General features: G+C 40.4%; 3 protein-coding genes across 8 annotated transcripts in view; 2 read left to right on the top strand and 1 right to left on the bottom strand.

Annotated features, from left to right (window-relative positions):
• The window catches only part of LOC129771653 (insulin-like growth factor-binding protein complex acid labile subunit), a 671,410-nt gene that overhangs the window by 68,858 nt on the left and 575,902 nt on the right, over nt 1–26,650 (bottom strand). The window lies entirely within an intron of this gene.
• Nucleotides 6,815–11,032, top strand: LOC129765918 (uncharacterized). Its single transcript, XM_055766362.1, has 4 exons — nt 6,815–7,339; nt 7,727–9,724; nt 10,043–10,654; nt 10,971–11,032. Exons 2-4 carry the CDS (start codon nt 7,876–7,878, stop codon nt 11,030–11,032), a joined length of 2,523 nt encoding a protein of 840 aa, XP_055622337.1. The 5' UTR covers nt 6,815–7,339; nt 7,727–7,875.
• On the top strand, nt 11,935–13,149 carry LOC129771654 (uncharacterized). The gene is made up of 2 exons (XM_055775524.1): nt 11,935–12,205; nt 12,454–13,149. The coding sequence occupies exons 1-2, from the start codon at nt 12,041–12,043 to the stop codon at nt 12,787–12,789; spliced, it is 501 nt and encodes a 166-aa protein (XP_055631499.1). The 5' UTR covers nt 11,935–12,040; the 3' UTR covers nt 12,790–13,149.

Below are 26,650 nucleotides of genomic sequence, written 5' to 3'. Positions count from 1 at the left end.
GGTCGAAAAATTATTCAAGATTACCTTAGCATGGGTTCCCTCTCATTGCTCGATTCCGGGGAATGAGAAAGCGGACTCGCTAGCTAAGGTGGGCGCTTTAGAAGGCACACTTTTTGAAAGGCAAATTGCTTATAACGAATTTTTTCACATTCCTCGTCAGGACACACTCGTTAGTTGGCAGCGCATGTGGAGTGAAGATGAGTTCGGTCGTTGGTTACACACGATTATCCCTAAGGTTTCGACGAAAGCTTGGTTTAAGGGATTGAATGTCGGTCGTGATTTCATTCGCGTGATATCTCGGCTTATGTCCAATCACTACAACCTAAACGCGCATCTCTATCGCATTGGGCTCGCAGCAAACAATCTTTGTGATTGTGGCGATGGCTACCACGACATCGAGCATGTTGTCTAGTCGTGTATCCGGTTCCATGCTGCTCGCGCTCAGCTCTCTAGAGCACTGAGAGCACAAGGCAGACAATCGGATGTCCCCGTCCGGGATATCTTAGGTAGCCGGGATCCTGATCTTCTGCTTCATCTATACCTGTTCCTCAGAAACGCCGATGTCAACGTTTAATGATGTTTCCTTCGTTGTGTCCCCGTTTCATATCCCTCCTATCCGATCGATAAACTTTTACTTAGTCGCGGCAATACATACACACACTCTTTACAGATGCACGGGCCGAAGGTTGTGCAGTCCACTGATCATTCAACAAGAGCCAAAGGTTGTACCGCTCATGACAACTCTACACGAGCTGATGATTGCGCCGGTTAGTGACCATTCTATCCTGGATTCCTCGAGTCGAGAAAGACGCACCACGCTAGATATGGGGTACAGACTAGGGGGGCGTTGCTGATTAATGGTCAGCTGCATCCCAATAGGAAGTATCCCGTGTCGGGCACACGTACAGAGCATCGAAGACTGCAACATACCAATTATGAGAACTCTTGTAATACTAACCTCGAGCCAACCGCGAGTAATCGGTTACATATTACTAACATAGTTGTGAGACAAAAATTGTCAAAATATTGGACTCCCGGCCCCGTCAGGCTAACGTCACATGTGCCTTAATAAAATATATATTTTGGAAAAAAAAATCTTCTACCCAGTAAATCCGATGTATTGTCAATGTTCGCGTGTAAATATTCTCTTTACTCGAATGTATTTGGTGTTAAATGGTTGGTCATCTGTATTACTTATCAGACCAGAAACTGCACATTCTCAGTGTCGTTGAAATATAATTCTCGGATAACAAAAATCAGAACAAGAACAAGAACATTTCAATGAAGCGTTGATTCGATAATTTCACCTCCCTGTAAATATCAACTGTGAACAATCACATCGTCGAGGAATCAGCATCGAATGGGTTCACACTTCATCCCCTGGTGCGCTTCTTCCCGCGATAATACCACCCCCTCCTCCTCGGTTGTCCCTATAGTCGAGAGATGAAAGGATCCCGCACACGCTATTCATATGCAGTTGCGGTTATACACACTCACTCACTGAACACAGTTTCTATCGGAGCTTCGGAGTGGTTCGTTCGGTTTCATAAGAATTTCTGTGTTCTGCCTGTGTGTAGCATATTGCCACGGATTGATAAAGAGATTGAGAAATATGACAGGTGATAATTTCTTTGACGATGCCGTTCAGAAGAGTGGAAAGAGAGGGCGATCGGTGGGGATGGTGGAAATAACTTCTCCGCATAAAACATACAACGGGCGACACGAATGTGCGAGGCACTTTCAACTTTCTCGTTCCCAAAGGAACGAGTTTAATCATTAATCATTCAGAAGTTTTTGCTCCGTCGAGAAATTCTTCTATCAGCAGCTTTGGGTGGCCTTCGCCAGCTAATGAATCGGGCGGCGAACATCTTTCGGTGTTCGGAAGGGGAAAATTATTTTGAGAAACGATTTATTGATAATCTTTTAGAGATAATGGTTACTGTTGACGACATCAAGGACTCATCGTAATCATTTTGTGGTTGTATTTGTTCTTCTCAACAAGCGTTCCGATTTTCGTTCAGGATCGTTCGACCTGCACTCACAACTTGTCTAATAACATCACATTTTCTGCCGGCAGTGGAAATCGAAAATTCAGATGGCGCACCAATATGCAATTAATCGATTCTCGTAAAATTTATATTGGAAAAGTTTGCCTCCCAGCGAGCTTGGCAAGCTTTCTGAGGTGGCACTTCCCACGAAAGCGACACTTTCCGCTGCATATTAGCGATTTTCTCATATCCGGTGCTGGGTCGAGCATCTTGTGACTTTCACCACAAAGGAGTGCCACCCCTTCTCGAGTGATCTAGGAAGTGCGCTTTCTCTGCTGCGAGGCACAAGAAAAGTGAATCAATTTTCGGTTAAGAACCACTCGAATCGATTTGCTTCTTTGGGCGAGCCGAAAAGTGTCTCGAGAAGATGGCGGAAATATTTATGGGGCAAATTTTTCTCATTTGCAAAAGCGATGGAATCACGTAAAGGAAGGGATTCGGAAATTTGCTCGGTTTGGGCGTTATAAAATGGAGTTTCTTATGGTTCCGAAGTGGGGCGTACCATTCGGGAAGAAATTCACGATAACGAATAAACAAACAAAAAATACATATTGGGAAAATAGCTTTGTTTCTGTTGGGAGCGGTGAGATTGCTATCATCAGTTAAATGAACTCTCGGGATGTTCGCTGGAACTAATTTGCAATTCAATACTACTGAAACATATTCTCAGACTTTAGTAAGATTCTGCCGTAATTGCTCATCTGTTTTCGCGCGATTAATTAGCAAATTATCTCCCCGTATTTTTTCATGAGAAATCACGTTCGATGTGATGCCTCCGAGGGAAATATACAACGCACCATAAAATGTCGTTGAACCAAGATTTATTAACCATTTGAAACAGTAAATTACCGCTAGTTTTATTTCTCAGCGCACGTTTCTGTGCCCGTGGGGTCCAACACATACCCATGCCCAACGCCATCTCATTCTTATCAATTGGGATTGTTTTTTGATTCATTCCCGGACACAATTTATACGCCTTTTGGTTTTGCTTTCACTGCGGTCAACAGGAGATGGCGGTGGGAGCATTTATCGGTGGCCGTTCACCGATGACGGGTTGAGTCGACCACAGGCGCACCACTCCCAGAGGCAATAACGGCTCATAAAACTCCTTTTGTGACAAGTTCGCTATCATCGCATCGGTAGGAAAACTCGTAAAAACTTCCAGACTCTTGCCTCGAGTGAACGCGAGGAAAGGTAACAGCAAATAAACTGCTCGGCGACACCTCGCTGTCTTTCGCTTTTCCGAAAGCAGCCACCCCCAGCCAACAAAACATACACACGCCTAGACGAGAGAGAGAAGTGACATAAATCGCGTTAAAAATGTACACCTTATTTCTCACACAGGTCGACGGGTGTTTGTCATCTTGCGAGAAGCCATCCTTTCGGGAGGCGTTTGTCGCTCCGTTGAGTCCACCAGACCTGGTGCGCTGGTGCTGGTGCTTGTCGTGCACGACAAGGTAAGTTTTTCCGAGCACGCGGTGTGAATGACGGCTCACAGAATGTTTTATGTGCGGAAATTTGTCATAAAAGTCGGTCCTTCTGCGTGAGCGTGGAGTTGGGAGCCGCTTCTGGGCGGAGGCAGTGTGGATCGTGTACAGAGCTGAGCTCTGCGGTGGAATGGCCCTTTTCTAATTTGTGGTTTTACTCAGATCAAGATATTCAGATTAGTTCAAGTGTACACTGCGTTTCATAACTATAGAACCACTCAATTTTTCCAGAGATATGTAAGAAGTCGGTTGATCTAAATTATATAGTGTAGAATACAATAACTAACTATATTTATAGGACTGGCCATTTGAACTTTATTGTTGTGTTAAGGCGCGAAACATTCAAAAAACTACAATTCCAATGTTTTATAACTATAGTACCAGCTGGAAAAACTCTTACTCCTTCACAAAAGTTACCGTCAATTTCACATGAATAACAATAAGTTTCTAATTCGTAGGTCATCTTTAGTTCTCAATCAGTTCAAATAACCCATTCGGGGTGATTTCGACCAAACCGCGTCATGTTGTAATGTGTATTCCGTTCTACGCAGAGGATATTGCTCGTTTAACACCTTCGTCGCCCATAGCGATTCGGTCGAGTTTCTTGCGGGACCCAAATTCAACTGTCGGTGCGCTAGAGAAATAAGCGGGCAACGATAATAATGAATTCGGGTTCGATTCAAGACTACTTTTCTGTTGAATCCGAATGAAATCAACCGACTGCTGATTAGAAAACATATAAAATTTAGTTTTCAGTCAATTATACAGTGTTGGAAATGATAATAAAAATGAAATTTAACCGAACGTACTTGCTTTATGTACTATATTCGATCGCGATGAATAACTACAACTTTATTGGAGAATATCGAATAAAGGGTGTGTCACATCAAATTGCATCACGGAAAAAACGCTGTAGAAATTTAATTTTTAGGAATTATATCTTCAGCTTTCGCTTATAATCAGATAAGAGTGTATAGATCACGTTGGCCATGCTTCACTGTCAATTTTTCGTAAATTTGGAAAAATGTCGTCGAACGAAAAAGAACGTCGTGAATTAATCCTGCGCACTCATTTCGAGAATCCGGAGTTGTCACATCGGGACATCGGTAAGATGCTGGGAATCGTCCAATCCACGGTCAGCAGAGTACTAAAACGATACTTCGAGAACCTAACCATCGACCGGAAGGTGAAGAACGGCAAAAATGGATGCTCCGTCAGTGAAAAAGATCACAAGCGCGTAGTTAAGCAGTTTAGACGTGATCCGAGAAGTTCGGTCCGGGATGTCGCCAATAAGCTGAATTTGTCAAGTTCATTCGTCCAGCGGACCAAGCAGCGGGAGGGCCTGCGTACATACAAGGTTCAGAAGGCTCCTAACCGCGACGAAAGGCAAAACATGGTGGGGAAGACGCGAGCCCGGAAGCTGTACACCGAAATGCTGACGAAGCCGCATTGCCTGGTAATGGACGACGAAACCTACGTCAAAGCGGACTTTCGTCTGCTGCCGGGCCTGTTGTTCTTCTCCGCAGAGGACAAATTCAGCGTTCCGGAGGAGATTCGCAAGCAGAAACTATCCAAGTTTGCCAAAAAGTACATGGTTTGGCAAGCGCTCTGCTCTTGCGGAAAGCGGAGCGCCCCCTTCGTGATGACCGGCACAGTAAACGGGCAGGTTTACCTTAAGGAGTGCCTGCAGAAGCGCTTACTATCACTATTGAAGCAGCACGAGAGCCCGACCTTCTTCTGGTCGGATCTCGCTTCGTGCCACTATTCAAAGGACGTGTTGGAGTGGTACGAAGCCAACGGGGTCACCTTCGTGCCAAAGGAAATGAACCCGCCCAACGCGCCGGAGCTTCACCCAATAGAGAAATATTGGGCGATTATGAAGCAGGCCCTCCGGAAGAACCCAAAAGTTGTCAAATCGGAGGCGGACTTCAAGAGAAAATGGATTTCTGTTCAAAAAAAACTACAACCTGACGTTGTACAGAACCTTAAGGACGGGGTAAAGAGGAAGGTGCGAGCATACGGGCTTGGGCTCGAAGTATGAATAAAAAGAAAATGCCAAAAGTTGTTTAATAGTTTTTATTTTACTGTCTAAAATTTTCAAGAGGATCGGTCTACTGGGCGAATTTCTACAGCGTTTTTTCCGTGATGTAATTTGATGTGACACACCCTTTATTCTGTTCAATCGATTGCGTAGATTCTGTGAATATATCATACTGAGAACATGTGTCACATTTGTGGGAAAATAATCGTCATAAACTATATCACATTTGGCAACTCCGATTTTTCACGTAATTCGTTTTCATCGTTCTTTGCGCTTGGTAGTTAAAAATCTAGAAGAAGAAGCAAGTTGCAAGTTTTTTTCTGAGAATGAGAATAATAATTGCGCAACGCGGAGTTTATTCCAAAAAAACAATATGTTTATTATGTTTTTTAGACACACGTGTTTTTTCCATCTTAAAATGTTCACCGTACGGCGTAATAGTAAATTTGAAAGCGAGGATATTAGTAACAACAAAATAGTGCGATGCGTTAGAAGAAAAGTTTCGAGTATTATCTCATCGAGTTCCGATTTGGATATTGAGGAACTATACGCAAGTGAAGTACTGGACGAAATGTTAGAAGAACTTACTATAGACGACATAAAGATATTGATTTTTCAACAGTACATTTTTAAAAGTGATTCTTCACGAATAAGTATGTTCTACTATTCAAGCCATTTCGTTTGATAGTCATATTGATTAAATGAAAAAAATGTCCCATTTTTTGATGGTCATTTTGGATTTACATTTTTCATAAATAACTGTGTTCTACTAGTCAAGCCCTTTCATTTGATACCCATATTGATGGGGTTTTGATAAAATATGTAGTCCGCCATTTAGTTGCGGCCGCCATCTTGGATTTTCAAGATTATAGAATACGCAGTTTTATAACGACAGCAGAGATAAACGCTTGCTTCAAATTTCAGATCAATCGGTCAACAGGAAGGAGGTTAAATTTCTGTTTATGTGGGACAACCCTGCAGATAAACATACAAACATATTTATAGTAGGTAATGCTAAATAAAACCGTTTAAAAGTATAGTATAAAAACTATATTATTATGTTTTTGATTTTTTGATTATTCTACATAACCCATATTTACATTTAAGTGCCCATTCTATCAAATTCCGTTCAAAAATCCTATTCAATTTGAACGAGAAAAGTGTCACCCAGATCTGGGTGACGGGGCGTACAAAGTGTTAAAGGAGGTAGTACACCATGTGTTTGATATTGCATTTTTTATACGATAATGTATTCAGAAATACTTTTCCGTGCATGCTATAAGTATGGAACACCTTCAATCCAATGTACTGAAATTACACAAGCTTGAATATTATGAATTATTTTGAATTCTACTGTTTCCTCTGTCTATTGGTATCGCATTATATAAAAGCCCGAAGTGGATAAATAAAACTCTCTCTTATCATACAACTCTACATCTGTGTACATCATTTATTGGAAGAAGTCAGTGATTTCGACAAGTTCGCCTCGCTCGCTCTCGGAGGATAGAGAAAATAAGTTTATCTAAGTCTACAACAGTGGTGCCGAAACCCGGGAATCGTCTCGCCGGATAACTATCGGGTCAAAAGTGTGTCGCAGCAGTACAATTCGAATGTGTCTGAGCCCCCTTTGGCTGACTCGAAGCAATTGATCGACGAATTCTACATCAAGAACACGTGACCAGCCGTCGTCACCTCCGAAAGCGTGAAGTTGCCTCAACTTCTCTTATTCATCTCGTTCATCGAAAAACCGACTCAGTTACCAGGTACGTCACATTTATCTCGTTGATTGTCCGAGATCATGCCAACACCTGCAATGAGAAAAACTCGCACTAGTGTAGTGAATCGGTTAAAAATTTTACACAGACGTAGGTCGAACATTCTCGGCTCCGCGCAGCTTATAAAAACTTTTAATGATGAATACCATGAAGGCATGGTTCATCAAATACAGGTTAGAATAGATCTACTCGATGATCTATGGAAAAGATTTTGTGAAATACAGGATGAAATCGAAATATATGAGGAATCTGAAGATTCTGAGGACCTTTCAGAACAACGTGTGTCATTCCAGAACATTTATGTTGATCTCAAATCCTCTCTAATCACAAAATTGCCTCGTGATAATCTCGTTTCAACTTCTCGAGTACCGACAGGTCAGGTACAGCCACAAATCACACAAGCAATTCGTCTTCCGGAGATTAGAGTCCCAGAATTCGATGGGAATCCGGAAAAGTGGATTGAGTTCCGAGATCTTTTCAAGTCGCTTGTTCACGCCAATGGGCAGCTAACTTCCGTTCAAAAAATGCATTATTTGAAGGCTGCATTGAAGGGTGAAGCACATCAAATAATTTCGTCAATTCTCGTATCCACCGAAAATTATCAAATTGCGTTGAAAGCTATCGAAGAAAGGTATGATAATCCTAACCTATTGATTAAGCGTCATATTTCTGCATTGTTCTCTATTCCTACATTGAAACGCGAATCTGCTTCAGGGCTATCCGAATTGCTCGATCAATTTGATCGCCATGTTAGTGTGCTGAACCAATTGGAGGGTCCAGATCGTCACTGGAATTCGGTCCTCGTGGAGAGTCTAAGTCGTCGTTTAGACTCAGTGACATTAAGGGAATGGGAAAAACAGTGCAAAGATAATGAGCGACCAACGTATGAACAATTAGTGAACTTCGTCAGAAAACAAGCTCGTATGTTACTATCGGTGAAACTATCCCAAAATGCAAGTGTATTTAGCAATGATGAGAAGCGACCAACCAAAACGGGTTCGACATTGGTCGCCACCGAACCTTCGATTAGATGCCCTCAGTGTAAGCAGAGTCATTTTTTGTATAACTGTGTACAATATAAGAGTTTACCGCCAAAGCAGCGTTTTAATCTTGCCAAACGATATAAATTGTGTATAAATTGTCTAGGTGGTTATCACATGGCTAAAAATTGTAACTCGGCTAATTGTGGAGTGTGTGGAAATCGGCATCACACACTATTACATCTGCCGACAGCAGATAGTTTGGATCGTTCTCAAACTAACTCGAGAGTATCGCACTCATTTATCGCTAATGAACAATCGGTAGAAAGTGAAGAACAATTATATCCTAATCAGTACAATACGCAATCGTATAATACATCACCGTCGGGTTCGAAATCTACGCATATGCCAGTGGTTCATACCCTCGCGACTCTCTCGTCGACTACATCTACCACAGTGAGTTCATTATCTGCACACTCTGAAGAAAATAAGCCAGAGTCAACCTTAACACAGATGTATCCGTCGCGTAATATCGGGTGTGAAGTGTTTCTAGCAACAGCCTTGATCAAGGTGAAAGATTTGTTCGATCGTAATCACTTCGTGCGTATCGTGTTGGACAGTTGTTCGCAGTGTAATTTCGTTTCGGAGTCCCTAGTTATGAAACTTGGACTCAAGCGTAGTAAAACAAACGTGGATGTGATCGGTGTCGGCACGGGAAAAGTACATATCACGGAAACAGTTATGCTTAATATAAAGTCTCGAGTAAGCAAATTTGAAGCTGCAGTGTCATGTCTGGTTATCCCGAAAATACCGGCGATTTTGCCCAGTAAAAACATCAACATTTCGAAATGGAATATACCGTCGAATGTAGTGCTCGCTGATCCTCGTTTTAACATTAGTGCGGGAGTTGATGTTCTCGTCGGCGCGGAATTATTCTTTTCGTTGCTAGAATCTAGCCGAATTTCGTTTGCCCAAGGTTATCCTCTATTACAGAGTACCGTATTCGGATTCGTGGTGTCGGGAATGTATTCATCTGCTGCAAATCAATCGCCGATTTGCATTATTAGTACCGCCAATAGTCTAGAAACAATGCTCCAAAGGTTTTGGGAAATTGAAAATTTCGACGTCGGTAGAGCGTTAACTTTAGACGAGCAACGGTGTGAAGATCATTTTAGAAGAACTGTGTCGCGGGAACCTGATGGAAGATACGTGATTCGACTACCGCTACGCGAAGACCGGTTACCCTATCTTGGAGACGCGTATCAGCTGGCTCAGCGCCGGTTCCTATCAACTGAACGGCGTTTCAGGACGGACTCGAACCTCCGTGACAGCTATCATCAATTCATGGATGAGTACGCAAGATTGGGGCACATGCAGCGCACTACGCATACAGGTAAACCATTTACTTTTCTACCTCACCATCCTGTAATCCGCCCTGATAGTACCACTACAAAAATACGTGTAGTTTTTGATGGTTCGTGTAATGAAGGTAATCAATTATCGTTAAATGACGTTTTATATGCCGGACCAACGGTTCAACCAACTTTAGTATCGATTGTTTTAAATTTTCGAATCCCAAGGTATGTGTTCATCGCTGACATTGAAAAAATGTTCAGACAAATTTGGGTTCATCCGGAGGATCGACGTTGGCTTCAAATTTTTTGGAGAATAAATTCGACTGATCCGCTTTCAATATTTCAATTGACAACAGTTACATATGGCACAACGTGTGCTCCTTTCCAAGCTACGCGAGTTTTGATGCAATTGGCAGATGATGAAGAGTCGCGGTTTCCGTTAGGTGCAAAAATAATTAGGAAAAACACTTATGTTGACGATACATTGGCTGGTGGTGACAATTTGAACGACGTTGTCAATGCTGCAGCGCAGTTAAGGCTGCTATTAGCCGCCGGCGGTTTCAGTCTTCGGAAATGGTGTGCTAATGACGCGAAGGTTTTACGGGAAATACCCCCTGACCTAATTGAGATGCCGAGTGAGATTGAAATAGATAGGTCGTCGTCAGTGAAAACTCTAGGGTTGCTCTGGAATCCTCACATCGATCAATTTGCTTTCAAAATTCCAGATTTATCCAGCACAGATACGATCTCTAAACGCGTTGTTGTATCGGAAATGGCCCAATTATTCGACCCCATGGGCCTAGTCGGATCGGTAGTTGCAGCAGCTAAAATCTTCGTACAGCGTTTATGGATAGGTCAGCATACGTGGGATGAACCACTCCCGGATGAGTTGAAAGACTGGTGGCAAGATTATCGCGAACAACTGCCGCTACTGCACCAGTTGAGAGTGCCTCGACGTGTAATCACTAGTACGTCATATGCGATCCATTGTTTTTGTGACGCATCCGAACGAGGCTATGGATGCTGCGTATATATAGTTTCTACTAACACGAGTGGTGGAAGAATAAGCAACCTACTAATCACTAAATCGAGAGTTGCTCCTCTAAGAACACAATCAATCCCTCGCTTGGAATTGTGTGCTGCTTTGCTAGGCAGTCAACTGATTAATCAAATTCTAACTTCTACAGAATTTTCTGGATCTGTGGTATTTTGGACAGATTCGTCAGTGGTATTGCACTGGATTAATTCACCGTCATTTGCTTGGAAAACGTTCGTATCGAATAGAATTTCAGAAATTCAAAAACTTTCTGACGGACATACATGGAGGCATGTTCCATCAGAAATGAACCCAGCTGATCAAATATCTCGAGGAGCTCAGCCGAAACAAATTTTAAATGATAAATTGTGGTGGCATGGTCCAGAATTTTTATTGAAACCTGAACATCTTTGGCCAATTATTGAATCTGCAACAGGTGAAAATGATATACATTCAACTGAACGTAGACTTGTCGTTTCGTTGCTCACTAAAAATAGTGCTCATGAGCATTGGGACATTTTTGAAAGATTTTCGGAGCTGTCGAAATTGTTGAAAGTCGTTTCATGGTGTACGAGATTTTTCTACAATACTTCGAAGAAGCATTTAAAAATTACTGGTCCGTTAACACCAAACGAGTTAAACACTACACTGAAACTATTAATTCGAGTTGCACAAGAATGTTCTTTCCCGAATGAATTTAAATCAATTAATAAAATGAAAGGTGAAGACTGCACTCAGCCTGAAATGAATTTCAAATCGCTATTGAAAGGTTTAAATTTGTATTTGGATGATTTTGGTTTACTTCGAATCAAAGGGCGCCTCGAAAGATTGTCCGCACCTTTGGATACCAGATGTCCGATCCTGTTACCTTCAAACCACAAAATTACATTTTTAATTGCTCGGTTAATTCATCTTCAAACGTTGCATTCTGGTCCTACATTATTATTATCAACCATTCGTCAACGTTTTTGGCCATTGCATGGAAGGAAGATTACACGAAAAATAGTTCGTGAATGCATCCAATGTTTTCGTTGTAATCCTCGGATGAGTAATCAAATCATGGCTCCACTTCCTGAAGTGAGGATTACGCCAGCGCGAATATTTTCGAACTGTGGATTAGATTATTGTGGACCTTTCCTCGTTCGTCCACTCGTAGGTCGGGGTGCGTCGGTTAAAATTTACGTTGCGAATTTTATTTGTATGGTCTCGAAAGCCATCCACCTGGAAATCGTGTATGATTTATCGTCACAGGCTTGTATAAATGCAATGAAACGCTTTATTGCCAGACGTGGACGTTTAGTAAACCTGTACTGTGACAATGCAACCGCCTTTGTTGGAGCAAATCGAGAGCTCAAAGAACTTCGCTTACAATTTCTCGACCAATTTAAACATGAGTCTTGGAACAGTTTTTGTTTACAACAAGGAATTAATTTTAATTTTATTCCAGCTCGTTCCCCTCACTTCGGAGGCTTGTGGGAAGCAGGTATAAAATCTTTTAAATTTCATTTCCGTAGAATTTTGGGAAGTAAAGCACTTCGGCTTGACGAAATGGTAACAGCTGTGACTCAAATTGAGAGTATACTAAACTCCAGACCACTAACGCAGTTGTCTGACAATGCAGAAGATTTGAATGCATTGACACCAGGTCATTTCATAATAGGAGAGCCAATGTTCTCTATTCCTGAACCAGATATATCAAATTTAGAACTTAATCGACTGAATCGATTCCAGGAGCTAAGACGTTCCGTCCAAGATTTTTGGCGCCGGTGGTCCCGCGATTACGTGAGTCAACTCCATCAACGACCGAAATGGCAAACCGAAACGCAGCTCCATCCCATCGAAGGCGTTTTGGTATTGGTCAAACAAGAGAACCTCCCACCTCTACAGTGGAACTTAGGACGCATTGTACAAACGTTTCCAGGGAGCGATGGTCACGTCAGAGTAGTCCTAGTTCGCACCGCAAATGGACTGTTCAAACGCGCCGTCACCGAGGTATGCATCCTCCCAATAGACGTCCCACAGAAGCCAGGAACAATCGAGGACCAAGTGTGGACCGAACCAAAATAGGATAGGGTTCGCATGCGGATGCACTGAAGTGGAGGACCTGGATGTCGAAGTGTTGAAACTAGGGAGTTTCAACGGGGGCCTGTGTGTTTGATATTGCATTTTTTATACGATAATGTATTCAGAAATACTTTTCCGTGCATGCTATAAGTATGGAACACCTTCAATCCAATGTACTGAAATTACACAAGCTTGAATATTATGAATTATTTTGAATTCTACTGTTTCCTCTGTCTATTGGTATCGCATTATATAAAAGCCCGAAGTGGATAAATAAAACTCTCTCTTATCATACAACTCTACATCTGTGTACATCATTTATTGGAAGAAGTCAGTGATTTCGACAAGTTCGCCTCGCTCGCTCTCGGAGGATAGAGAAAATAAGTTTATCTAAGTCTACAACACCATGGAAACTTGAAAAAAATGGCCTCTGGGTTCTCTGGGATGTTAACTTTTCTGTAGTTTTTGTGCAGGTTTGTCAGATGCTCCGTATCAAAATTACAAGCCAATTAGTGGACCTAAGTCTTTGCGTAAGGAACGCGGATCCAACATTCAAAACGCGTTTTTCTCGAAACTAAGTTTTGCAAACTGGTGGGAGCTCTACCTCCGGAACAGTCCATCCGATTTTGATGAAATAGTTTTTTTTCCAGATTCTCCACTAAATTTCCTGTCATCGTACGTAGGACATTTTTGATACAGTGGAAGCTCTCTATAGCGACATCGCAAGGGACCGTCGTTATAGAGAACTGTCGCTATAAAAGATTGTCGTTATAGAGAGCTCAAATGTCGCTATAAGGAGAGAAACGCCCAAGCTCACGCAAAACAATCAAATTATATTAGAAACAAAAGTAATGGATGTCTAACTATCATGGAACTAAAAACATTAAACAATGAGTGTGAAATTCAGCTCATTCGTTAAGTTTTTCTCTAGATAGAGAAAAGGGTAATTTGTTTATTGACTGTTAATAAACCAGCACAGATAATCTGAAAAGCACCTGCTTGCTGGTTTTGAGAGGGTGGGCTCATAGTTTCATTGTTGAATGTTCCATCAGTCCTTGATTCAATAAATGATTGATTTTTTTTTATCTCATCGCCAGACAAAACATACCAATTGAACATCATTGATGCCATTACTCTTACCCTTTTCACGACTCCATATTTTTGATGATGGATGAATTTGCATTGTGCGGCACATTGAATTCATTAGACAATGTTGTCTTTTTAGTACCCTTTTCAAACCTTGTATTTCAACTCATTTTGGGCAGTGATTTTTTTCGAAGTGAAACAAACGATACAAAACGCTTGTGTCTATTTATGCGGTCAATCAATTGTTTCAATGAACATTTGTTCGCATAGCTAGACGTGAGCACCAGGTTGCTCTGTCTGTAGTATTATCATTAACATTTCCGATAATAGTCAAAACGTATCCGGCGGTAGTTTCAATTGTTATCGGATAAAATCAAATGGATTTGTAAGAAATTTAGTGAAATGTCTGGAAAAGGTGCTCTGGATTTGTTGCGAGTATATGATAATATTTTTTTTCTGAATACTCTGGGATATGATAAGAACAGCAGTTTCGTGTTTTTCAATTAATTGAATTTGTAAAAGCAATTTACAATGTTGGTAATTTTAGCAACATGATTTACCGATATCACGATCAATCGCATAAAGATGGTGGAGTGACTTACATCAACGGTATGAGTAATTGCTGAGTATGTGCTATAATTCGATGTCGAATTCGAGGAGTTATAATGCTAAGAACCAATATTATTTCAATTTTACTACTGATCTGATTGTCTCGTTATCTACTTGAAGATTCAAATACAGAAATTCAGGTAATTATAATATTAAAAAAGTGCAGTGTACAGAAAATAGTAATTATATGAGCATCATTTCAATGGTTTCTTATATTCATCTTATAGGAAACATTAAGTAATTAGACACTATCATGAAAGGCATGTTTGGACTCTACAAAGAATATGATTTCGGTGATTTTTCGAAAACTCAAATGTTTTCGAACAAAAAATGTTTGTTTGCATGTTGAGCAAACTTATCACATTGCGTAGAATGCATAACGGCGAAAAAGTCGATTTTGTTCATTTTGTCGCTTACGTCTCCTATTACAAACATGGGCAGTACAAGATTATGATCACCAACTTTATTGCTCCAAGTTGAGCATCCTGAGAGCTGTGGTTTCGACATGCCCGAGCAACATGCCGCACTGCGATGGAATAATTGATTTTTTGAAAAAAGTTCGCGAACAAATCATTTCGTACGGGTGTGCATTTGACACGCTATCAATGAAATACAGTCTGAATTTCAGCAAAAAATTATCAAATATTGTGATTCCTTAATCAGCCAGCTGAACTAATGCTATTCCGGATATCATTTTCAAATGGCTAAGAATTGTCTTTCGGTGAAAATTAAAGCCCTGACATAACGAATGTCCAAAAATCGAGAGCAATATAAAGGGTGTGTCACATCAAATTGCATCACGGAAAAAACGCTGTAGAAATTCGCCCAGTAGACCGATCCTTTTGAAAATTTTAGACAGTAAAATAAAAACTATTAAACAACTTTTGGCATTTTCTTTTTATTCATACTTCGAGCCCAAGCCCGTATGCTCGCACCTTCCTTTTTACCCCGTCCATAAGGTTCTGTACAACGTCAGGTTGAAGTTTTTTTTTTGAACAGAAATCCATTTTCTCTTGAAGTCCGCCTCCGATTTGACAACTTTTGGGTTCTTCCGGAGGGCCTGCTTCATAATCGCCCAATATTTCTCTATTGGGCGAAGCTCCGGCGCGTTGGGTGGGTTCATTTCCTTTGGCACGAAGGTGACCCCGTTGGCTTCGTACCACTCCAACACGTCCTTTGAATAGTGGCACGAAGCGAGATCCGGCCAGAAGATGGTCGGGCCCTCGTGCTGCTTCAATAGTGGTAGTAAGCGCTTCTGTAGGCACTCCTTAAGGTAAACCTGCCCTCCCGCTGCTTGGTCCGCTGGACGAATGAACTTGACAAATTCAGCTTATTGGCGACATCCCGGACCGAACTTCTCGGATCACGTCTAAACTGCTTAACTACGCGCTTGTGATCTTTTTCACTGACGGAGCATCCATTTTTGCCGTTCTTCACCTTCCGGTCGATGGTTAGGTTCTCGAAGTATCGTTTTAGTACTCTGCTGACCGTGGATTGGACGATTCCCAGCATCTTACCGATGTCCCGATGTGACAACTCCGGATTCTCGAAATGAGTGCGCAGGATTAATTCACGACGTTCTTTTTCGTTCGACGACATTTTTCCAAATTTACGAAAAATTGACAGTGAAGCATGGCCAACGTGATCTATACACTCTTATCTGATTATAAGCGAAAGCTGAAGATATAATTCCTAAAAATTAAATTTCTATAGCGTTTTTTCCGTGATGCAATTTGATGTGACACACCTTTTACAGAGTATAAATTAAACTACCAAAATACGATGATGTTTGTTACATACACACTCGGACTTGTAGCATTTTAGCTATAGACGAACTGAATGTGACTAAGATAGAATCACAATCGAATGACCCAAGTACTGTAACCTGAACTCCACTCTCATCCCGATTCAACCACATTGAAATCTTCAAAACGGTTCTTTTTTTTAACCCTTCCGACGCTCTTTCAGACATTCGCTCATGGTGATCTATGATACTGTATTTCCACTCGAGCTAAATCAAATGGAAATCAATGACTCGAAATGGAAATAGAAAATCGTCCAAATAAGAAACGGATCAGCCTCGCCTTAGTAGGAGACGGGTTCCCGCTGGCTCTAAGGGAAAACAGAAATTCACAATAAATTTCACAAACTTTCGAATTTGTCTTTCTATCCCAAACCCCGTGAAGAGGCTGCACCACCCTCGAATTTGATATGCAGCTCTCGCCAAGTAGAGAGAACTCTCTGAGTGCTACATCTTTATCTGACCACCCAGCATCAGCAGCAGCAACTCCGTCGGGGTGGCTAGGGTGGGAGGGCGAAAGGTTGATGATGAGTCTGACAGCCGACATCGCTCAAGCCAAGACGCAATAGTTGTTTTTTTCTTCTGTTTGCCAATTTCGTCTGAATTCTGTTTTCCAGAACGAGACGAGCGAGTACGTGTGTGTGTGTGTATATGTTTCAGACGGAGTGTAATCATTGGCTTTCGATGTTCCCCACCCACACAGGCGCTATGACGCGAACTCACAACCGGGCTCTAGAAATAACAATGTCTTATCTGACGCGAATTTCGCGTTTTCTTTCGCGTTCGTGTTGCATCTTTTTTTGTGGAGCAGGAACAACGCAAAGGCACTTCTCGCCGACGTGCATTTCGAGACGGAAATCCTATCGCACACGTGGAAGCTTCCTTCCCGAACAGGGGGAAAACGTTGTGCATTTCGAGTGGTCTCGAAACCGATTCCACCACAAGACGGTGTGGATTGACGGGGTGGCTGTTGCCAGGGAAGGGAGGGAACGTGAATCGTAATCAAAAGTTGAATAACGTTCACGGTGCGGATAGACAGCAGCAGCTGGCACCGCTCACTCTGAAATGTTCCTATTTTGAATGCAATTTCATTACGTTCCACTCTCTTCAAAGGGCGCCATCCAAAACAAAAGTGCATCCTCGACATTCTGCTTTTTCCTCTTCGGTGGCGCACTTTTTTTTCTGCATTTCTTTCCTGGGCGCTTGTTGGCTCCGTTACTCTTAGCATGACAGTTTCTACTGATTTTCATATTGTTTTCAAATTTTATGCAAATAAAGAGCTCGTACAACCATTAGCGAACAGCCGGTCTGCATTCAATTGTTTGCAGCAGCAGCCATTTTTCGAAGTGATGCGTTGTCTGTCTTTGGCACCCTAGAGGTGGAGGAGTTGGGAGGTTGGAACTCCCCCACCAAATGGCACCTGTCAGCCACTTTCACTCTTTTCAGTCCCAGCAGTGAGCAGAAACGATGTTCCACTAGTAGAGTGGTACCTGCTGGCTGGAACATCCCTTTTTGGACGTGAAAATAACACAAAACAATAAAGGCTAACGATAAATGGATCCGCCTGACGGGAACCCGTTGGATTTACGTTGCACAGGTTCCCAGCGAATTATGAATCATCCGAATAACGATTTGAATGCGGACAGCTCGTCCCTTCGGGATTAAACAGCAGTAACCGTTTCATAAAACGCAAATTCAATGGATTATGTCTAATTCGAGGACCCGCTTTTGATCTCATTTGGGCCCATTATTAGACCATAACATCGAGCTATCCAACTCCGACTCGGTGGCTTCCCTCAAAATCTCAACCGTACCATTCATCCCAAGGTGCTAATGTGATAATTTTCGTTCCATTTAATTTTATTCTCTGATACCATTCCAATTTCACACTAAATTTAGCAAAACAAACATTCATTCGTTGCGCTCGACGGTTCCTAATTTTTCCCTGCGAGCAGAAGTAGGGGTCAGGTGAAGGGGAGCTATCGCTTGCCTATCTCCGGGGAAATGGCTTGGGAGTGCTTCACCTTTATCTATGTGGGCTCACGTTTCACTCTCGACTCGACTCGACTCGGTGGAAGGTGAATTGTCCCCCCGGTGAGCGAAGGCTGCGTGCGGGAGAGGATATTACGCGGCGTCAGGTGAACGCCGTGTGATGAGAGTGGTCCTGAATAAACAACGCGCCCGGAAGTAAGCTCTAACTCATTAGGAGCTAACATAGCTCTCTCGTCCCGGTGCGCTATTGTTGCTTCCAACGTAATACAGTCAGTTTATTTATTTTTTCATTTTTTTTTCGTACCTTGCTAACTTTGAACGCTGCTCCTCTACAGTGTACGCAAAAAAAACATCACGTCGAGTTCATATTCCGCGGGGGCGGACGGACACCCGGTAGCGTAAAGATGGCGTGTGAAGCCCAACTTCGCCCCTTGTTTATTCTTCACGGCGCTAGCAAATTACTTACGCTGTTGATTCCATTCCAGGACGGGTACGTGTGATGGGGAGCAATTCGCGCGACGAGGGTTGAACTGAGCTGGACAAAAGCTATGAGGCGCCGGAAATGGTTTGAAGTTCAAAATGACTTTTCAATAGCAAAATTTGCAAATAAAGAAAAATAAACAACCTTTGTCTCAAAATGAATCCGATTCGCTTACTACAGATGAAGTTGTTGATACCAAATCTGTCGGATAATGAACGATTTATACACTGTCCAACTACGTTAAGACCACCCTCAATATATCGCAAAGTAACGCGTGTAACTAGAGTTTAGAGTCAACGTTTTGATACATTATTTAGCACTTTAAGTAGCGTTTATTTAATACACCCATACCTCGCTCTACGGCCTAGATACGTTCCACGAAATTTGGCCGCAAAGCGAAAAGCCGTATAAGGAATCAATTATTCTAATACAAATTCATGCAAATTCAATCAGATCAGTTCCAAATTTGTTAAATTTGTAACATGGATTATCATTCAAAATGCATTTTATCTTTTTAGTTTTATTTGATTTGAATTAAAAATTAAATTCATTTAAATTTATTTCATTCAAATCAAAAATACATACGTAGCATAAACATAAAACATACATTACATATAATACAACATACATACATAAAATAAAGTTATTGTCGCGCGAATATTTTTCCACTTCTGTGCAAAAGGAATTTTTGAAACAATCCTCAAAAGTTTTTTTTTACCGTTATAACGAGACATTTTAGGCCGTAAATCGAAAACGTGCCATAATTGAAGAGAGCCGTTATAGCGAAATGCCGTATAAAGAGCGGCCGTATAGCGAGGTATGGGTGTACCAATACAATTCGAAAGAATCAAACCTTAATTATTTTCACTGTCCAGTTGATGTAAGACCATTCTGAATTTAACACTTTTTAACCAAGCAGAAGCGTCAGAATCATACATTTTCAGATTTCCTTAACATATCGTTTTCGATAATTGCTTAAAAACTCGGTTGATAATTTTGTTAACAATTTTTTTCAGAGCAAAGGGCCTGGCCGGGTATGGACGTAAAAAGTGTTCCCAAACCAAATCACCCGCTCTATGGAAAATATTGTATAGGGTACTAAATAACAAATTTTAACTATGTTTTTGAGCCCCAATGAGGTTCAACATAGGATCTATGTTCAAAAATGTACTTTTGAATGTTTTTCACGCCATTCTCAATAGCTTCTACACCCAAAGTTAATTTTTAGCACATGTTCTGGCATCCCGATTTATTACACTAAATGAGCTGAAAGATAACATAAAATATTCTACTCCCCAATACATGTATATCATTTGTATAATATATATGCTAGAGCCAATATGAGCAAGCGAAACAGGAGACACATTTAAATGAAAGCATATGAAAGCTTTTCGTATAATTTGCCAAATACACGGCCCAGACAGAGAAAGATATATTCTCGTTCATGTTCTTCTTTATCGTCTTAGAAAACACTTTCCAACTTCATTTTATGATGAGGTTTAATATTATCACGCTTCTTTATAATAGCGCTGGCAGCTATATGGATAGCGTGATCCTGTAAAGTAACATTTGCATTCTCGTTATTTGCGCATTTGAGTCTCATGCACAGGAAATGGCATCTTTTCTGCCAAAGATGAAATGTTCTCTGCCAACGCTAGTTTGGGTGTAGATAAAAATTTGAAAAAAATACTGAAAGCGCGTCTTATTATGGTGTAGTTTATTTATGATGGTCGAGAAATATTATGAAAACCAAAAATTCAAAAATTTAAATAGTAAAAAAAAAATCTTGAAATATTGAACATTTTTTGAGGGATTAAGAGATTCACTACTACTCTGTTTCGTATTTAATTTTGATCCTGCTCCTTTTCTAGATATGTGCGAATTTTTTGATATAAATTTTAATTATTTTTTTTACAATTTTGAGACCCACTACAGTTTTAGCTTATATTTCAATGTGTAGAGGAGAGGGGGGCACATTCGGACACTTTTTTTCCTTGGTTTTTAATATTTTTTTGTAAACTTAGAAAAAAATCCTGAATTCATCCTGGTTGTCATTTGGACATCAATGTATCATATGAGCGTATTAGAGGTGTGTGTTGATGCGATTATTCGAATTTTTGAAAATCGTTTTTTTGTCCGAATGTGCCCCATGTGTGGGGTCGGACAGCCCTGGGGCACTTTCGGACAACAAAAAAAAGATAAATTTTATTTTTTTCTACAATTACTTCCGTTTCCTCTTATTTCCAGCATATTCTGCATTTTTCTGTTCATCAGTATTTGTCTGAAAGGAAACTGCTTGCAGTGAGAGTCAGTAAAAATTCGTGATATTGCTTTCTTCCGTTTTCGAGTAGTGGTTTTCCGCGGTGAAGTTTTTGAAAAAGGCTCAACATTTTCCGAGGACAAAGTTGCGAAAGTAAAATCTATCTGTGTTGTAGACGCAATGCTTTGCAGCCCGATTACCCGATGAGTCAGTTGCTACCTCCTCTCCAGTAGGAGAAATCATTTGTGCATTCAAAATCCTTGTCCGAAAAAACCTTTCTTGAGAATGGATAGCAACCTGTCATTTTGAATCCAGCTAGGATATTACTCAGATTGAAAGAAGCATTATGAGCCGATGCAACTATACCTGAAAGGTCGTGTATAGAAATAGTTTTTTCAGGATGGTTGAGTAGCCAATCGTTCTGGGAAACTGAGAGCTTTTGCTTGAAAGGGCCCTTAACTGAAACATCCAGCGGTAAGCGATTTGTGATATAGGGTGGAGAGGATACATGATTTTTGCACTTTTCTCGGTAATATTTTATTGTTTCCAAATTGCAATGGTTTTTTGATTGATTTTTGATTATCTGAAATTGATTCGTTTACGTTGCTTTTTGCCACCTTTTTCAAATGTTCCATAACATTGAGAAACAGTTTTCTCGTTATGTAACCGTTAGTTGAGAAATTAGCAAAGACAATGAACCTGTGAGCTAGAATCATGAAAACGTTCTATTCGAAACTTGTTTGATAGCTCTTTCCTTCTCATCTTCGTTGGTGCTGGTTCTATCAGTTTTCTTTTTGTAGTTTCGCACCATCATTAGGTCTGCGAATCGGACTAAATTGATGTTTGTTAGTAAACAATAATCAGACACAAACTTTATGAGGTATTAAACAGTGTCCGAAAGTGCCCCACCACCATCCGAATACAAATCATAATTTTATCTAATAAATAGACCTTTATTTCCCTGTTGTATGCACGTTTTTTCATTTCATATTACTTACTAACTGAGGTGGTGTACTTAAATTTCTAAATCGTTCACAAAGGAATTAGGGAAATACTTACAACTTCAAGCTCAAAAGTTTAGAAACGTATATGAAAAAGGGAACTGTCTTGTTTTCGTAAGTAATAAACGACCAGGAGATGTCAAACCATATGACAGCTGTTGGTGGAAGGGCTGTTAACTTACTTATATTTTTAATTTGGTTGAAAATTGTACCACTTAATTTTTACAAGAGTTGTCCGAAACTGCCCCCTTTCCCGTATATTTTTTTGTTTGAGTATTTATCATATGTGTTGATATTGGTGATCTTTTTTCTGAACATTTTAAGAACTGCGCGGCACTAAAATATCTATATATATATTTTTTTAACTCATACACAATTTCCAACAAGTCGCCCAAACATCACAAGATGGGTACTTCTACAAGGAAAAAGTTTTTCGAACATCATCTTTTTCATGTTTTTCTTTGGAAAATTACTATTAATGTTTAATTCGTAACATTTGTATGAATAAATTATCGCGATATACATGCTCTGCTAACCTGTGGCACCCTTCTAAACACGAGTCGACCGCGAGTAATCGGTTTCCTATTTTATTAACCATAGAATTAAGGAAACATGTTAATATTCTCTAGTAAAAATATAGTTAAGAGCGTGACCTAGGTTTTTTACGCGGGGGATACGTACCTCGTAAAAAAACCCGCAAAAACCGTAAAAAAAACCTCGTGAAAAAACCACGCAAAAAAAAACCTGGGTGTATTATAGTTTTTGAGTCATAATTTTTTGTAAAAAAATCAAGAAAAAATTGTTGGCCCTTTTAACAGAGTAGTCTAATTTTGTTTTGAATATTTCAATTATGCAAAGTTGTTTAAAAGACTCATGCGTTTACACTCACAACGTTTTGCTGCTATCTGAGATGGTGCTGCTAACTTTTATGACGATCTGGCATGAAATTCGTCGGGAGTCTCTACTGAGATGCGGAACAGGGCAGTCTAATCGGCAATCGAGGCGTATTGAAATCGGTGAAAGCGTCGCGTCGGATGGAGGAGAATTCCATCGTCTTACTCAGAGAATGCATGTCGTTTGTCTCCCGTTTGAGTATTTTGAATTTTGGAAGAAAGCATCTACGTATTAAATTTTCAACAGCATTTCGCTAACCGGTGGCGGTCAGTAAATAGTCTTTCTCAAGATTTCAAGATTTCTAAAGACAAAATTAAGAGTTAGCAGTGATTATCTCAACACAGGGTTTTATCACCATTAAGAGCGCATGAATTATATGTTAGCGTAATTCGTGTCAACGGTATTTTGGTATTGTATTTATATTTTTTTTGAAAAATTAGCACCTGGTATGCCCTCGAGGGAATCTTGACGTGTCCCAATTTCTCGAGAATGGAATCTTATAACATACTTTAGCGAAGTCATGCAGTAGCAAGTAGCTCCCATTTTCCCAATTCTTTATTGATGAATCGTATGTAGCGCATTGAGATTGTGAAGTTTGTCTCTCCTAGGCGAAACCATGCTTATGCTCCGATATGATGGTTGTGTACAATTATTATCGAAAACATTTCCAAGGGTGTTAAAAATGGATATTCCCGATAGTTTCGAGGCATGAATTAGCGTTTGATTTTTTTTTAATTGGGCTAATTCAAGTGGTCTTCTATACACAAAGGAAGACCTCTTCATTAACCATAATTCTATACATAAAGGAATATTTTCTCGTCAAACAAGTCGCACACTCTTCCAGGAAAATTGGTGGGAGATTGTTCCGTCTCCTTTAGAAACGCCGAGTTTGTGAAGACATGACGTCATACTCTGTTATGCTTAACACTCCTATACTCGCGCATTGGTCTGTCAGACCGAGAAATCAATAATTCGTTCATTTCTCAGAAAATATCAACACTACGACTTTGCGATTCTCTCTAGCTTCGTTATTCGTCGTTCGTCATCGTTTAGCGTATCGCATGTGTTGGTACAAAGGGGACGTGTTCCCCTTTCTTTAACTTTTTCGGTCCGACAAACCGACGCGAGTATAGGAGTATCTTTTTTGGACAAGTGCCTTTTTTCATATTCTAGAATATTGTTGAATGAAATGAATAAAATAATGTTAGTGGCGTGGAATATTCATTCAATATAATGCATAAGAAACGTACCTCGACTTCTTGCTTCTGAGCTGGATTTTGTTATCACTGACGATATGGTAATTGCAGCAACTAAGAACATGAAAACCTCCACAGGATGTGGTCCGGACGGCATTCCATCACTCGTCTTGAAAGGTTGTGTAGATACACTTGCGTCACCTCTAGCGACACTGTTCAATCTGTCCTTATCTTCCTGTGTATTCCCGAGATGCTGGAAACAGTCGTATGTTTTTCCAGTATATAAGAAAGGTTGCAAACGGAGCGTTTCGAACTATCGAGGTATTGCTGCATTATGTGCCACCTCAAAGTTGTTTGAGCTGATCGTGCTTCAGGCGTTAATGTAAAGGTGTTCTCAGTATATCTCAATGGAACAACACGGATTTATGCCTAAGCGTTCCACGACCACTAACTTGACGTGCTTCACCTCGTTCGTGATACATCAAATTGAGAATGGACTACAAGTAGACGCTATCTACACCGACTTATCCGCAGCGTTTGATAAGATGAATCATCGAATAGCAGTAGCTAAATTTGACAAACTTGGAATGAGTAACCAAATGGTCATCTGGATCCAATCGTATCTAACTGGTAGTAGCATGGCAGTCAAAATTGGAGATCATGTTTCATCACCGTTTCCGGTTTGGTCTGGTGTTCCGCAGGGCAGTCACCTAGGACCATTTTTGTTCCTGCTGTACATGAACGATGTCAACTTCACGATGAAATGTCTGAAACTCTCGTATGCCGATGACCTGAAGCTCTACTACGTGATACAGCAACCGCGAGACGCATTATTCCTGCAACAACAATTGGAAGCTTTTGCCGAATGGTGTCTAACGAACCGTATGTCGCTTAACGTGTCGAAGTGCTCCGTTATTTCATTCGGGTGTAAACACACACTCTTCTGTTTTGACTACACATTGGCAGGCGTACAACTCAAACGCGAAGGACTTGGGGATTCTGATCGACGCTAAAATGAGTTTTAAAGATCACGTCACATATGCTGTATCTAAAGCCACTTCACAATTGGGGTTTCTTTTTCGCTTTGCCAAAAAAATCAAGGACGTTTACTGCCTAAAAGCCTAATAATGGACAATATCGACAAGAAAACAAGAAAAAGAAAAGCAAGTTCCTAGAAATCCTTTTATATGATCTTTTTATGCCTCAATAAAACCACAATCGATTGATACGTTTTTATGTTATTTTATAGCTCTTTCTACTTCCATGAATTATATTCAGTTGCTTACTTTTAATTAATAACAGTGAAAAATTCGAAATTCGTTATTTGTGTTGGAGTATCAAAAATTACTCTATTTTGAGGAGGCTGAATAAAATAACTATTAAAACATAATAAAGATGAAGAAAACATATTTTTTGGAGTTTTTTCATTCAATCATACCCTCTTCTTGAAATAAATGCCAATAAAGCCTGAAAAATACACAATGGCAACATTACAGAGAAGTTCAATTTTCGGTCTGTGACACCGTGCGCGTGTATACGTGTTATGATTTTGCACGCGAGTACAGGAGGGTTAAAACTAGAAGATTCAGGTCGATGGTGAGAACGTGTGTTAAGGCTTCGTTGTTTTGCGGTGACTTACAGTTATAGACGCTTTGGAAAAAGTCTGCATTTGAAGGTTATATGCGATCGATGAGAATCCGACGTTTGTAGCGTATTTCAATTGAAATCCTGTTTTCCTCTGAAGTGCAACAACGAAATCGTTAGCTGGTTCTGCAAAACATTTTTTTCTGCTCACGTTATTCAACTGTCCAATAACGAAAGTAACGATCGATTTATTTTACCAGGATGAAAATTAACGTGAAGTTTTTCATCGAAAATTGGATCTGTATGACGTGGAGTGGTGGTTCTTTTTAAAAGTTCTGATTCACTTGAATTATTTTGTCTAATAATTCATTGCCAGAAAGCAAAATATGACCTATAAAAATTTGTTGGATTATGTTTTGAAGAGAAAACTGAATTTTGACCCTAATACTCTAGCAAAAAGAGAAACACCAGGTGCTAAATGAAACGGGATGGGTGTGTCTTGATCGAGAATGATTTCGATCCTATATATTTCAATTTTTTATTTTGAAAAACTATTTTTTGATAAACAACACTCAAGAGCGCGTCACTCGAATTGGACGACTTTATTTCCCCCCAACAAAAGTGTCATCATTTGGTACATAACAAAGTATCGTTCATTTTTCGATTTTCAATTAACTTCCTTCCTTCCGTCGTCACTGTAGCAGTAGAAAAGGTTTTCCTCCCGACCCTCTTCCTTTTTCGCGACAGTTTCGAAAAGGCACAATCATGTCTCGAGCACAAAAAAAACATCAAATGGATAGCACTGCGCTAAAGGTGAAAAAAAGGAAGCACAGGACACGGGCAATTCCACGCCTAGGAAATTGTAAAACTGGCAAATTGCTTGATTGCAACGATGTTAATTATTCCAATTGACGGTGAGCCGGGGTAATCCGGTGACACTTGTTCCCAGGTTGGTCTTCT

The sequence above is a fragment of the Toxorhynchites rutilus genome, chromosome 2 (genome assembly GCF_029784135.1).
Source record: "Toxorhynchites rutilus septentrionalis strain SRP chromosome 2, ASM2978413v1, whole genome shotgun sequence".
Taxonomy (NCBI): Eukaryota; Metazoa; Arthropoda; class Insecta; order Diptera; family Culicidae; genus Toxorhynchites; species Toxorhynchites rutilus.
The sequence above is the reverse complement of the archived record's forward strand: the minus strand, read 5'-3'. Positions and strand labels throughout refer to the sequence as shown.

Excerpts from the sequence above, each read along its gene's own strand:
- LOC129765918 (XM_055766362.1), top strand. The coding sequence starts at position 7,876 with ATGCATTATTTGAAGGCTGCATTGAAGGGTGAAGCACATCAAATAATT. Across the intron at positions 9,725-10,042 it reads GCAGCGCACTACGCATACAG|TTACATATGGCACAACGTGT; the intron begins GTAAACCATTTA and ends AATTGACAACAG. Across the intron at positions 10,655-10,970 it reads GCCTCGACGTGTAATCACTA|AATTTCAGAAATTCAAAAAC; the intron begins GTACGTCATATG and ends CGTATCGAATAG.
- LOC129771654 (XM_055775524.1), top strand. The coding sequence starts at position 12,041 with ATGCAACCGCCTTTGTTGGAGCAAATCGAGAGCTCAAAGAACTTCGCT. Across the intron at positions 12,206-12,453 it reads CGGAGGCTTGTGGGAAGCAG|GAGCTAAGACGTTCCGTCCA; the intron begins GTATAAAATCTT and ends AATCGATTCCAG.